Here is a 14,497-nt window from a genome sequence, read left to right as displayed (position 1 = left end):
GTTGTCAAGGCAACTAATGACACTGCATTATCCTAGACTCTTCCCTCTCTATCTATTTACCCATGAAACGCTGTAAAGCAGTGTCAATTTACCCCCATCACTTTGCTAGTGTTTTAGATGTTTGCATTCCACTGTTATTTGCAGTGAGCTTTGTTGTTTACATAGAACAGAAACATTTAGCTTTTTTGAAGGCGTGTGCGTGTTCGCTCCTGGTGCATGCGTTTAAACCATTCCATTCCATCCCCGTTTGTAAACCAATGTTTCCGCGAAAGAGATAGCTCATTGGGAATAAAGCGTGTCACCGATTGGTAGATACTTTTGCTCACTTAACAAATGGAAACGTGGACAAGTAGGCCTACCATATTGTCCTATCAATGAGTGAGCATCGAGTGTTGCGGACCTTTGTGAAAGCAATTACTTTTTATGAATTTCATCAACGCAGTGGAACCTCTATAGCAAAGGGGGGAGCGCAGTGAGGATTATAGTCGCCGCTAAAAGGAAATAGCAATATGTGATTGAAAATATATTTTCTGATATAATTTAGTTAGACGACCTCCCCCTCGTTTAAAAAAATTGTTTTATTATTATACGATTTTCTATGTCTATTCGGAGAGAAGCATGTCCTTCGAGACAAATTCATTTCATCCTCACCTGGAATTACAATGGAAAATGTAGGCATGATCAGTTATTTTCCGGGAATCACAATTAAGATCCAATGTTGGTGAATGGACTACTATACATCCGGTAAAGCTACCTTTTGAACACTTTTTAATGAACAAAATCTGATTAATGTTCTGCTGTTTGCATAACTTCAAAAGCTTGAAAACGGATTTCCACAGCCTCATTCGAGTGGATAGATAAACACGACTCTCTCAATTTAGGATGGAAGTTAATTATTAATTGAGTGCTGATTTTTCTAACAATTATTTTTGACCATATGACACACAATTTTGGTGTAGTTAATATTTGGAAGAGACCAGCGCATCCGCGTGTGAACTCCAATCTATGGGCTTTCATTGTGATGTGGCATAGTGTAGGGCCATTTTTTACTCAATTTATATTGGAATTATTGTATTGGCAACAATTGATGTGCTACAATATTTTCCCTCCTTGTTTAATTTCAAGGAAACATGGTGACGGGCCTGACGACCGCATCTAAAAATGGACCATCATCTTATTGCCCTTTGAATACAATCAGCGACACGCAGGTAAGTCGTTCCTTCATTTTGTTTCTGTTTAGTGCTGCAACGTTGCCTAACGAAACGCGCACGTGAACAGGTCTCGCTCTTTGCGCCTCGACCACGATAACTACCCTCCCATTTTGTGTCTATCTTGTCCGTTTCCCCCCCACAAACGAAGTCATCTAGCAGCAATAGAAAATGGAAGTGTGTGAATTGGCCTAGGCACACAATGACTGTATGACTTGTACCCGACATGAGCAACACCACATGAATGCAAATGTCGACACACCAACCGTGCCATCATGCTCATGGCCAGCAAGCCTGCCTAACTTCAATGTGTATGGATATGGTTTGCTTTGATAACATTGTCACGTAGAGGCACCTGTTTGCTGCCCAAAACCTCAGCCGCTGGAGGCTTATCGATATATAATCTCCCACAAAGAGCCTATAGACTAAGCTCAATGAATGCTACATGATATGGCACATTAGGAAACAGCCACAATAGTTCAATAATGGTCAAAAATACTACAGCGTTTCCCAGTATTAAAGGTAATTAATCGTTAACTTATCAAGGGAGTCGGTAATGGGTCTACAGTAATTAAGTTGCTTCCATAATTCATGATGCCTCTTCTTCGGAGGCCTATGCACGCTGACACCTAATTACAAAGGGAGCTGTTGCTCACTGTCCTAGTGCACCGCCTTTTGAACCAGCATGCCTCAGTCCAGAGAGAGATGGGGAGAAAAGGTGGGGTAGGGTGGACGAACAAGAGGAGCGGTGGGGTGGACAAACATCTGAAACTGAGCCGCATGGGAGGAGGGTCGAGATGGAGAGATCCTTGGGAAAGGAGGAGAGGTGACACAAAGCCCATTGCACAACGGAGGACATCGATAAGACAATGGATAGACTGATATGTGTTGATATGGGAGGTGGAGGACGGTGTTGCTCCTTCCCTTTTCGTTCCCTCTCTCACTCTTCCTCTCGTTCGATGCTGCAGTGCTATTCTGAGAGAGCCTGCTCCAGCCCACTCACTGGCAGAGAGAGAGAGAGAGCGGGAGGGAGGGAGGGAGGTGGGGGGGTCGGTGTAGCGCTAACACGCTGTGTGCCAGCATGTGCGCTGTCTCTTTAAGACCTGTGTGCTCGCGGTAGGGGCCAGGCATATGCAGATGCTCAGACAGCGTACATGTTCGGAATTCTCTGTTCCATATGGAGCCGAACAGACTCATAACATCTCCATATTTGTGGCCAGGCCGAGTGGTGTGTCTGTCGAAACCGATGGGTCTGCCTAGAAAGCATCACATTAGAGGAGATCAGCTGTTGTCAATAGCTTCTTAATTGCTGCATCCAGGAAACGGAATGCAAATGGCCCCCCCCCAGGGCAGTCAGTGATTTTAAAGGCACCCTTAACTTTTCAGCACAAGAGACTCCACTGTTCGGGCCTCCAACCCAGCTTTGCCTCCTTTCCCCCCCCCCCTCCCATTTCGGGAAGGATACTCCCATTCCGGGCAACCCCCCCCACTCTGCTCACATCTGTGGCTTCTCCCCTCCTTTCTCTCCTCTCGAGGCCCAGTCTTCACTATGAGACCTACTCTTCTCCCCTGACACTCGTCTCTCGGTGTCAGTACTATCCATATGGCGTGTCTCATCACCATGTCCCATCTAGCTGTTTTTTGTTTGTTGTTGAAGTCAAAACATGTCTATTCTCTCGAAGTTGATGTTAACGTAGTGTGATCTCGCAGGTCCTTACCTAACGAAGGACTGTAGGAGACTGTAGTCCTCGGGAGTCTATGACTGTGACATTCAAGGTCTGGTGTGAAAGGATGAGCTTTTCCGAATTGTGTTTCATGTTACAGATTTGCTGACCGTATGATGATTAGATTCAATTAAATCGTTGCCTTTAAATGAATGCAACATGCATTGTCATTTTTACACCGTGGATATCACCCAATCTGAAATATGAATCGATTCAGCCAAACAGAGTGGATGTATGCACTTGTTAATTACTGCTTATACCAGTCATTAGCCAACTGTTTATGTAGGAGTAATCATGCATGCTTGTTCAGTGCAAAACATTAAGGACACCTTCCTAATATTGAGTTTTACCCCCCCCACACACTTTTGCTCTCAGAACAGCCTAATTTTGTATGGGCATGGACTCTACAAGGTGTCAAAAGCGTTCCACAGGGATGCTGGCCCATGTTGACTCCAATGCTTCCCACAGATGTGTCAAATTGGCTGGATGTCCTTTGGGTGGTGGACCGTTCTTGATACACACTGGAAAGGGTTGAACATGAAAAACCCAGCAGCGTCTGGCACCTACCATACCCCTTTCAAAGGCACTTAAATATTTAGTCTTTCACATTCACCCTCTGAATGGCACACGTACACAATCCATGTCTCAATTATCTCAAGACTTAAAAATCCTTCTTTAACCTGTCTCCTCCCCTTCATCTACGCTGATTTTAAAGTGGATTTAACAAGTGACATCAATAAGGGATCATAGTTTTCACCTGGATTCACCTGGTCAGTCTATGTCATGGGAAAAAGCAGGTGTCCTTAATGTTTTGCACACTCAGTTTACGTCTTGTACCTAAACTCTCCTAGAATAGAAACACGATGGCTAAACTGTGGATGAAGAAAAGGTCATCCGTTGATCAACTTGCTGTCTTCTTCTTTTTGCAGTGTCAATTTAGAATAAGTAAAGACGTAGAAGTTTGAAGAAAACCTGGATTACGTCATCATCACTGTCTTGGCCAGGTGGAACAACTAAGGGGACGTTCCCCCCCTCTCTTTAGATCCAGAGGCTGTTTGCTAATTACAACGGACTTTCTACATCCCTTTTTTATTTTCTCAGTATTTTTTTTTGTGGGTGGGTGGGGGGGTGGGTGGGGGGGGGTGGGGGGGATTTTGGACCTTAATTTGCACGGACTGTTTTTCTTTCTTCCCCTGTTTTGTTTCGAGCGAGACCTAAACCACTGCCATACGAACTGTGCAAGAAAAAAGAAAAATAACGACAACAACGAAACTACCAAAGTCACGCTTACCATTCATACCTCATGTTTCACTTAGTGTTATCTTGAGTTCACACAGCGTTCAGATTCAATATCAGAATAGTCGTTTTTTTCATTTGTCTCCCTAACACATAAAATACACATTTCATATCCTTATTACATCAAAATAGCATTGAAGCTCAAAGCGTACATAAAGTTATAACATTCTATCAATCAGAAAGTAGTTAGAACCACATTGTGGAGAGTTAGCCTAATGCCTGTAGTTAAATGTACATTTACTGTCCTTCGTCAGTTAAAAAAAAAACAATTTTCTGCTCCTAAAATCTTTCAGATTTGGATGAATAGTGCATTATTGGTTCATTCAACTAATCTTTAATGGTGACCTGTATTTGTTTGTAGTACATTAGTTGGAGAGTGGTAAGCAGTGATAACTCACAAACTTGCTCAGGCTCTGAGAGCTCGGCCCCAGATCGATCAATCGAACTAGGCGTTGACTGACTGAAGGGCAAGACAAGTCACATATAACGTGATACATTGACCTCGCTGCTATTTTGTCACTACTTTGCTTATCTCCCTCAATTTATATACCTCACATTTGTCTTCTTCTCTCTCTCAGCATCTCTCTAGCATTCTCCCATACAGCACATGTAGGCACATCACATTTAACAATCTGAAAATCCCCCGTTTCCTTTTAACCCGGATGATATTCAAACCCTTGTGTTCCTCTTTTCTTCCTCTCAAAACATGCAACACAGCCCCTCTCAGTGTATTGATGGTGTCTGTCAAAGGAGATAACACTTTAACACATAAGCCGTATCACACCAGCCATACTATGACCCAACATTTAGATCTACCATCTTACCCTGTTTTAAGACTTCTTTGCATCAACAACATCTCGTATAGTCACTTTCAAACATAGGCGCGCTCATACATTCAGGGATACAGTGAAGAGCTTATATGACACTAGGATACCATTTCCCACATTCATTTTCAGAAGAAAATAGCTTAGAAAGCTATTCATATTAGATTGTTCTACTTTTTTCGTTTAGGTCACAATGACCATGTATCTGTAGTCATCAGCCCAGGTTAGGTTAGGCTGTAAAGGGACCATATCATAGTGTACATTTTCTCCACATATTCTGCATTGAACCAATGAATCCAGACATTTTCATGTCTGTTCTGTGGGCGGAGCCGCGCTGTCCTGCCAGAACCGGGCCCAAGCCCACCTTCGTTCTATTCTGTTGGGCCGAGTTAAACTCAGAGCAGAGACACTCCCGCAAGGGGATCAAACGCACATAGATCCTTAGCCTCCTTTCGTCCCTCCACCTCCCATTCACCAGTCCCTCCTTCCCTCTCTCACCTTTTCCTAATTCACCAACAAACAGAAATTACTATCTCTGGCTGCCTTTATTAATTTGGTCCATCACTCGCTGTGTTATATCTTAGTTTTCCCTTTCTCACTAAGTTAGGCGTGAATTGTGTGGTCCCAGTTTGTCTCAACTATATATGCTGCTTGGTACATTTCTTCAGTACCCATTTTCACCGGACCTTGTTGACAAGCTTTTGTGATTGGTCCTTTTCTCAAAGCGCAAACTTTTTTTTTTTTGTGGCTTTTCCAACAACTGCATTTAAGTCCGAAATGTAGAATCCCAAGTCTCTCTGAATGATATTTCCTCAATTGACCACCCCACCTCTATTTCCTTTCTCTCAATATTCAAAGTTTGTGAACAAATAGAACATTCAGTGCAGAATGACACTATCAAGTTAATACTGATAATAAACCAATCTGTTCTAGCACATGTATAGACATGGGGAATTAGAGGCACCTAAAGCTGCCAACACCATTGTTTACAATTCACACAAAGTTTTACATTAAGGTTTGCGGGTCAAATGCAGAAAACGGAAGTGCCAATTCCAAGTGATAATATAATTAAGCATAGGTGAAAAGTACTCAAATAAAGAAAATGAAGTTTACATGCAACCCTTAATGTTTACAGACTACACCTGCCCTTCAAATAGGATTCGCTTGCTACCTTATTCATAACTTCGTGGGACAGTTCAAAAGCGTCCGACGGGTACGAAATGTTTACACATTGATTTTGTTTACAAGATAATAAAGCCTCTCATAAAAAAAGACAACCCACGCTTGCCATTTTAGTGAGGTCTGCACAGTAGAGACCACAAACATTATCATTACTCTTACCATTCCATTAAATAACACTTTATTGACTGATGTTTACAATATATACATTTTCCAGCATCCTCCTCATCTATTTTGTTTTTGTGTGCTAAGTTGAAGTTGTCGAGACAAACTTCAAATTGTCCTTTCACAAGTATAGCCATAATATAGGCCAGTACATGCTAAGGTCTAGAACGTAGAAATATAGGAATATGTAAAACCTCAACGTTTACATGAGCTGCTTACGAACGAGAATAGATTTGTATTGATAGCTTGAGAGAGATGTTTACATAAATACATACAAGTTACACGCCACACGCATTGCTTGAACAAGCAAAAACAAAAATCACCTTTAAACAACGTAAAAACACCCACCCTAGTGTGTGTTCTGCACACGGAAGCACTAACAAAGGATTAGTTCATCGTATTCCAATTGAAACCTTGATTCTTTTAGACTTACACGCCAGTGAAATTCAAAGAAGACACTTTCCCTCTTGGAAGAGGACCTCGATATTTGAACACCCGGCGGCGGGCCTTTACAAAATAAAACTTTGGCTCAGAAACGCTGAAACGTTGAAAAAATGAGGCCAAGAACCTACAGGATGTTCAGCAACTCCCTCATATTTTCCCTTGTGTCCGGCCTCGTCCTTTCCGCCGTCACCGTCACCACAGAGCGCCGCTCATCCAACGGCGGACCCAGCGGCACCACCCTGTTCCTCCTCACCGGCTTTGGGAACAAACCGATGCCGCCGCCCCCAGGGGGGGCGAAGGTGGCGCCTAAAGCGGCTGAGATGGAGGACGCTCACGACGGCGAGCCGAAAGAACCCGAAACGCTCCCCAAGCCCCTCCCCCAGATCAAGCTTCCTCAGAACATGACGGCAGCGGACGCCCTCAAGCCCCCTCTGGGTGCTGCCCAGGTGGCTCCGCCCCCCCGGCGCCTGGTGGATGTGGACGTGTGTCGGGCCTACTACGACGTCATGGGCCAGTTAGACAGCACTTTCAACTGCTCCAAGGGCACCTACATCTACTGCTGCGGCACCTGCCACTACCGCTACTGTTGTGATCACCAGCGTAGCCGCTTGGACCAGGAGTCGTGCAACAACTACAACTCGCCCGGTTGGCTCGACACACCGCAGACGAACCCCCCGCTGTCGGGGAACCGGGGTGACCCAGACTCGGAGCAGCTGCAGCAGCAGAGCAACAGCACGGCGTACGTGATCGGAGGGGTAATCTCCGTCACCCTGGTGGTGGCCGTGGGCATCAAGGTGGCCTTCCACAAGATGTCCCGACGACCCCGGAACAGAGACATCAACATGCCCAGGTGAGAAAGGAACGGAGAATTGTCTTTGAGCAAATGATCAGTAAACACTCTCTGAATAAATGGCCGTGTGGGTGTATGTGGGTCTGTCAGTGGGTTTTAGTCTTTTTTTTTATCCATTGAGGCCACAAGCCACAGGGGTGATTAAACTGAACCACGATCAATGAACAAGTAGCACATTTACATTGGTGGCCAGCTAAGTCGAATGCTTTACTTTTGAAAGGAAAGTAGTTTGTTCTACTCTCTCTCCCTTGTCCATGATTTTTTTTCTCTTCTCTCCTCCTTCTCCCAGAGCCCTGGTGGACATCCTACGCAGCCAGGCCAGCCCAGTTCAACAGGGGGAGAGGAACGACAGCAGCGTCCTGACTAACGCCACCGTAGGAGACAGCCTCGGTCGTCCCCCCAAGAGCCTCTACACCCCGGTGCTCCAGAGCAAAGACAACCGCAGTGAGTGACGCAACAGAACGCATTTGGACAACACTGTCATAGCAATGTTAGTGTCATGACACTAACGCTGTTATTACATTGTAATAACACAGTAATAGCCTGTTTTCAGATGTACACGAACCCTTACAGTGATGATCGCGGAGGTGGACGCAGTAGCCTGGTAACGCTGACTGTATGGAGTCGCGCTCAACAATGCTTGCACTCTAAACACGCTCACGTAACCCCACCGCACACACTCCACCACACACGCAAACAATGCTCATGATTCACGCATACACGCACGAGTGGCTGTACCGTCAGTGTTCGCTGTGCTCTCTTGCAGTTGGCAACTTGCACCACAATTTTATCCAGGTGTCTGGTTCCAGTCCCAAACGCTCGGCTGCTAAGGGTAAGCCTAACTAGCTGACACAGGCGGCGGGGTGTGTGAGTTGGCCTCGTGACCCATCTGTCTGGTGTTGTACATGTCCCATTGGGTGTTTTTCCCCTCAGCACAGTCGCTGTTTCCTTAACCCTGTGTGTGCGTCTCCCTCGTAAGTGTCTCAGTATGCGCTGTATACATACTGTATCCGTTTGTGGTGTAAGTGTGCTTACTTACACTATGGGCCTTGGCTTGAGTGAAGTCAGTGACCTGAAGCCTCCACAGTGGTCAATGTCTCCCGTGTGCTCCCTCAGTGGTTATAAAGATATTCTTGGCTGTTATTGCCCATTATTGTACATGGTCAATGGCTAAAGTGTCAGACAATCATCTTGGCTTGTTTTATATATTACTTCATACTAGTCGTCTTAGAATGACTTGAGAATGTACAAATTACAAATGGCAGCAATTCTCTAAGACTAGTAATTTGTAAGGAATTGGCACGTTTCGTCAATGTCTATGTACCTTTAAGTTTATTTTAAATATAGGTGTTAGGTCCTTCTAAATATATATGTGTGTATATTAGGTCCTTATAAACGTACTCATACGGTATATATTATGTTAATAAACATGCTTGGTCATTCTAAATGTATCCCTGTGTGTTAGGGCCCTGATTAATGCTCCCGTGTGTGTCGGGTCTTTGAAAATGTCTTCCTCTTCCTCCTCCAGAGCGCGTGCCCCGCATGAACAACGCCCAGCTGGCCTCCACGGGGACCCTCCTCACCGGCAAGCACAGCAGCTCCGGCCTGCACCCGCAACCCCCTTTCTCGCACTCCTTCCACAACCTGGCCCAGCTTCCCCCCTCCTACGAGGCGGCCATGAAACCTGAGATCAGCCGCTACAGCTCCCTGAAGAGGCTCGGTGAGGAGGGGAGCAGTGGGGGAGGGGCGGGGGGCTGGAGTTAGGTCTGGGGGGCAGCCGCTGCTGGGGGGGGGGTTGTTAGAGAGCTCCAGAGATATGTGTGTGGAAGAAGCAATGACAGGCGAGATGCAGACGGCCGACGGTGTGTGTCAGACGTATTCCCTTTTGTTGTGCCTTTAATGTAGGCTGTTATAGTCTATAGAATGGGAGTTGATAAAGGCTTGTTCATTCAGAGTAGGTGCCCCAGAAAACTATGTAATAGGGAGGATGTATAGGTGGATTGTAGAATACACAGAGAGAGAGAGAGGAACCAACGGTTGGCTAATGGCCACATTTCAGTTTGCTTTCAGGGAGCTCAGTCCAGGGAAAGTCTTTAAAGATGAAAGACTTCTTAGGACGAGAAATGTTGGAACACTTTGTTTCACCCGATAATGAATGAATTTCACTAACTGTTATTTCTACATTTTGTTTCTGTCATCATCTTTCTTTAAAAACTCAACCCCCCCCCAAAAAAAACAGAGAAAGATTTGGAGGACTACTCTGGCTACTACTCATCGAAGCGACGACCTAACAACGCCCCTCTGTCGTTCCACTCCTCCCAACACCACCTCCACTGGGGCGGTGACTACACTCTCGGAGCCAGGGGTACCCTCCCCCTCCACTCCTCCCGGACACATATCCACGTGCCTACATCCACCCCCAACCCCTACCCTCTGCCAGCCCAGTCGTCGGGGTACCAGGCTGCCTTCGACAAGGCCCCGCGGAGGGTCATGTCCCAGGACCAGCTCCTAGCGCTTGGCGAGGGCAACACCCTCTCCAGACTCTCCAAGAACCAGCAGCACCAGTACTACAAGGCCATGACCACCAGCAAGAGCTCCACCTCACAGACGCTTCGCAAGTCCCACGAGAGACTCCTAGTCTCGCCCGACCGTCTGGAGGAGAGGATGGTGGGCATGGGCATGCCAGGGGTAGGCGGTATGGTGGGTATGAGCGGGATGGGGGAATTTGGGGGGATGGGGGTCCCGACAATGGGATGCCTCAGCCACAAGGCCCAATCACAGCAGAACATCTGCGTCACACCCTCGCTGGACCGCCATCACATGATCAAGATGAACTCCCACCCCACATCGGGCCACGAGCTGGAGATGAGTGTGGCGGGCCACCCGGTAGGAAGCTGGGGGGACCCTCATGGGCACGGACCAGGGGCCGGGGTAGGGCAAGGGAGCGGGGCGGGGACCATCGGGGGCCACAACGTGCGGAGGATGGCATTCGCCACCAAGAGGCAGAACACCATCGAACAGCTCCAATATATCCCCGGTGGCGGAGGAGGGGGCCAGACATTGAGGACGGCTAGTAAGAACGAGGTGACCGTGTGAGAGAGTCAAGCCAACAGTGAAGGAGAGATGAAGGTCGTGTTGAGAATGTTCAAGCTGAACGTGTTCACACAGAAAGGAAAGAAAGAAGAAGAGAAGGTCAATTGGGGCATGATGGAAAGATAGATGAATAGAAGAAGAAACAAGAGAGGCAAGGGCAAGCTGATGAGAGAGAGAGAGAGAGAAGGATATGACGGGGATACTACGTCCCAACAAGAATGAAAGATGTGAGAGAAGAGTGGATGCCATTGTTACCTGTTGCCAGGAAACACAGAAAAGGGCAATGATAGAAAGAAACCTTTGAGAAAATTGAATTATTAGAGGGAATTTTGAATGAAGCCCATTGATTTGATTCATGTTATTGTGAGTCTTGGGAAAGAGAATATTCAACCATATTGTTGAGGAGGGAGAAAGAAAAAGGGCCATGTATAGAGCAAAAAAGGAACAATTTCAAAGTTTTTCGTGCTATTGAAACATTATCCGAGCACATGATGACTTTTACTAGTGGATTAAATGGTTATTGGGTTTCTTGTTGCTCTGACAGAGAGAACAAAACTGTCTTTGAATCTGAACAGACACTGAGATGGAATGCAGAACAATGTGATGGTGGTTTAACTTTTGTAAAAAAAAAAAAAAAATACAAGACTGTAGATGGTTGTTTTTCGTAAAGGAATAAAGCCCTGTTAGACAGTATTCTGGGGGGGTGTATCACACAGCTATAGCCTGATGACTTAATGATGACTTAATGGCTGACAATGATTGGACATTTGAGTTGCCCAGTGTCACTGTCCTAATTTTTTGATTGGACGACTTGAAAATAGACACATTTGGAGTACTGTTGCTAGCTACCACAATCTCACACTACAGCCATAAGTTAGTCTGCAGACATCTTGTATAAGGTCATGTAAGGGTTGAACCTCTTGATTATGGCTGGATTTCTTCAGTTATTATTAGCATGATTTGACACAAATATAACTTTGCTGCATGACCTTTGCACCCTGATTGGCTGGCTGGTCGACGTGATGGCTGTCATTCCCATTGAGACTCAAGTCTCAAATGAGGTCAGTTTCCAAACTGTGGAGCGCTGATTCCAGTTATGTTTATAGTCACACAGAAATGCTTTGACACTGTTATTCGATACACAATGTCAGTCACGTTTTTAAGGAGTTAAAGACCACCTGAAAGGAAAAAAATAAAATAAAAATTGTTGACCACATGAGAATGAAAGCTCAGTGAAGATGTGTTAATTTTGAGGGACACTGCCATGCCTGCCCATGGGTCTGTCCCTTAAAACAATCTCCAAAACCAGTCAAGCTCCTGCTCCATTGATAATCCTTTCTGAGCTGTTTACCAGGATCGTGAGGTAAAACATTGATTTGTTAGTAGTTAATATACCAATCACTACTCCGACTTCGCTGAATTTCACATGACTGTTTCTGAAACTCAAGCTGTTCACAATATTTGGAGGAATGGAGAGAAAGGGAGAACAGAAGACAATGGACACAACACCAAGGGCTATTCTGAAAACTCTTTATGTGTGTCTGTGGTCTGTACTATGTTGGCTTTTTCTGTGTCAATATTGGAGAAAGTTTGTGCAACACTGCAGAAATGACTGACACATTTTGTAAGTGTGAAGAAAACCGAGTCAATGCTGCAAAGCTACTTTGTGCCCTCGTGAGGTTGACATTGAGTGTGACAAAAAGCCATCATACTATTGTCTTTTTTTACATTGCAGGGGTGGGGGTGGACCTAATGTCGTATTTTGTACATTTACAAAAGTTTATTTTTTTGTGGGTTTGACAGATTATAAAATGGAAGATGTGGTCATTTTTGGCCAATTTTGAAAGGGTTGAACTCTCAACTTTGACTGAAGGGATAATGAGACCATAGTATTTACAAAATCTTTGTATAGTATTTTGGCTCGCCCCTTTAACTGTGACTGGATAAAGACAAAAATGTATTACTTTCAGCCAGACAATGTTTTTAAAGCTCTATAATATGTGTTTATGGTCATGATTATGATTACTATAGATTTACTCGTTGATTATTATTATCATCATCACCATGATTATTAGTTCCCCTATTATTATAATTTATTCTCTGTGAAGCTCAATGTTTCCTGGATTTTGAATATTCATCTTTCTAGTGGATTTGAACCTTTTTTTTATTCTTGATTTAAAAATGTAAAAAAGCAGATGCAATCAAAGTGAAAAGACAAGCCGCATGAAGATGTCAAAGCCAGTGTTTGCGATGTCATAGTGCTGACTTATGATGTCATGGCGTGTATGTGTAATGTACATGCGTCTGTATTTGTGTGCCCTGGTGTGTATTTTAATTTCTTTTCAGGAATGCTGAATCTCACATTTGATCTGACTTGGGATATGGCAAGTAAGACAATTTTGTGTTTCTCAGAGAATCCACAAACTATTTCAAACCCAAAGCTATGATATTATTATTCATATTGGCTTTTTGGATTCAAAAGCCTAGGATCAGAAAGGACATCAATCAAAGCTGTCCTTGTAAAGTGACATTCACCAAAGCAAATGTAACTAAATCTACTTTTCTCACATTTCAAGGTGTAGAGCAAAAGCTATTACAATTCCATTGTTTACATTTTTTTGTGAAAATTTGTGCATTTCGTTATAAGATTACATTTGTGTGACCGGAATCTCACTCTTTTCAAGAACTTTACTATTTATTGTAAAGAATGAGGATTTTGCTAGAATAGTTTGGAGAATGTATTGTGACTTGCCTTGTTGTCTAACATGATTATGGATCACCAATTATAGGACTAGAATGGTCCAATGATTTTTACAGTAAGAACTTCAGATTCCATAATTGGAATCTTGTTAAACTTAAACGAAGAGAGGCAAAATATATTTATGTCACAGGAAGATTCAGTTATTTTAAATGTATGTTTTTATTGTACTTTTGGAGGTATACTGATGTTGTGATTATGTTTTTGTTGAGTACGCCCTCATTAATCTGTGTGCCTGTAAATGTACTGTTGATTAATGTGTGTGTGTGTGTGTGTGTGTGTGTGCCTGCATGCGTGTGTGTGTGGTCTGAGGAAATGATTCCAGGTGTGTGTGGGTGGAGGTAAGAGGGAGGTTGTGGTATAAAATGGTTGTTTTGGTGTGTGGCTCGTGGGGTGACATTTAGTGGCGTGATGTTTTCCAGATAGAAGGAAGTGGAAGTAAACATGAGATAGCTTTATTGGCCCCTAATTGTATTGCGGGACAATGAGGCAGGGGTGTACTGTATTACCTCAGAAAAAATTAATCTAATAGATAAACCCCATGTCTGTTTCCAAGACTATTAAGTGAAGATCTCACAAGCGTGCAACCCTTATTTTGGTTATTGGTGAATTCTCGCATTTGTAGAATCATACTGTTCAATTGATAATAACAATAAAAAAATCCCAACAATTACAACTGTTTTCTTTCACTGGGTTATTGGTGTTCATCAGATCAACACAAATTATGATTGTGATTATTCTATGTAAATCCCTTTGGCTCATTGTTTTATGGGTGGACTGACTGATCAATTATGGATAGGAAACTGTCATTCACTTGTCCAGAATTTAGGTTAGAAATCATGTGAGAGAATGCATTTTCAACATAGTTTTTTATTCATTTTATGTATCTATTGTTTCTTAAATAATACAATTTATCAGATGAATTGAGCAGGCAACAAATGACTTACCCCATCATA

General features: G+C 44.0%; 1 protein-coding gene and 1 long non-coding RNA gene across 2 annotated transcripts; both read left to right on the top strand.

The window, feature by feature from the left end:
* Positions 1-346: 346 nt before the first annotated feature.
* LOC109907568 (uncharacterized) lies at positions 347-4,039 on the top strand. Its single transcript, XR_002257565.2, has 3 exons — positions 347-744; positions 1,126-1,208; positions 3,862-4,039. It is a non-coding gene; the product is annotated as an uncharacterized LOC109907568 (long non-coding RNA).
* A 47-nt stretch (positions 4,040-4,086) lies between these two features.
* Positions 4,087-14,236, top strand: LOC109907566 (protein shisa-7). The gene is made up of 4 exons (XM_020505606.2): positions 4,087-7,690; positions 7,980-8,134; positions 9,219-9,410; positions 9,930-14,236. The coding sequence occupies exons 1-4, from the start codon at positions 6,951-6,953 to the stop codon at positions 10,784-10,786; spliced, it is 1,944 nt and encodes a 647-aa protein (XP_020361195.2). The 5' UTR covers positions 4,087-6,950; the 3' UTR covers positions 10,787-14,236.
* The last annotated feature ends 261 nt before the right edge of the window (positions 14,237-14,497 follow it).

The sequence above is a fragment of the Oncorhynchus kisutch genome, linkage group LG17, assembly GCF_002021735.2.
Source record: "Oncorhynchus kisutch isolate 150728-3 linkage group LG17, Okis_V2, whole genome shotgun sequence".
NCBI classification, from domain to species: domain Eukaryota; kingdom Metazoa; phylum Chordata; class Actinopteri; order Salmoniformes; family Salmonidae; genus Oncorhynchus; species Oncorhynchus kisutch.
This window is presented reverse-complemented; position numbering and strand designations above follow the sequence as displayed.

What these genes read in the sequence shown, in the direction of transcription:
- LOC109907566 (XM_020505606.2), top strand. Translation starts at nt 6,951, where the DNA reads ATGAGGCCAAGAACCTACAGGATGTTCAGCAACTCCCTCATATTTTCC. An exon ending in CCAGAGCAAAGACAACCGCA is followed by an intron (nt 8,135 to 9,218) that starts GTGAGTGACGCA and finishes TTCCTCCTCCAG; the next exon opens with AGCGCGTGCCCCGCATGAAC. An exon ending in CAGCTCCCTGAAGAGGCTCG is followed by an intron (nt 9,411 to 9,929) that starts GTGAGGAGGGGA and finishes CAAAAAAAACAG; the next exon opens with AGAAAGATTTGGAGGACTAC.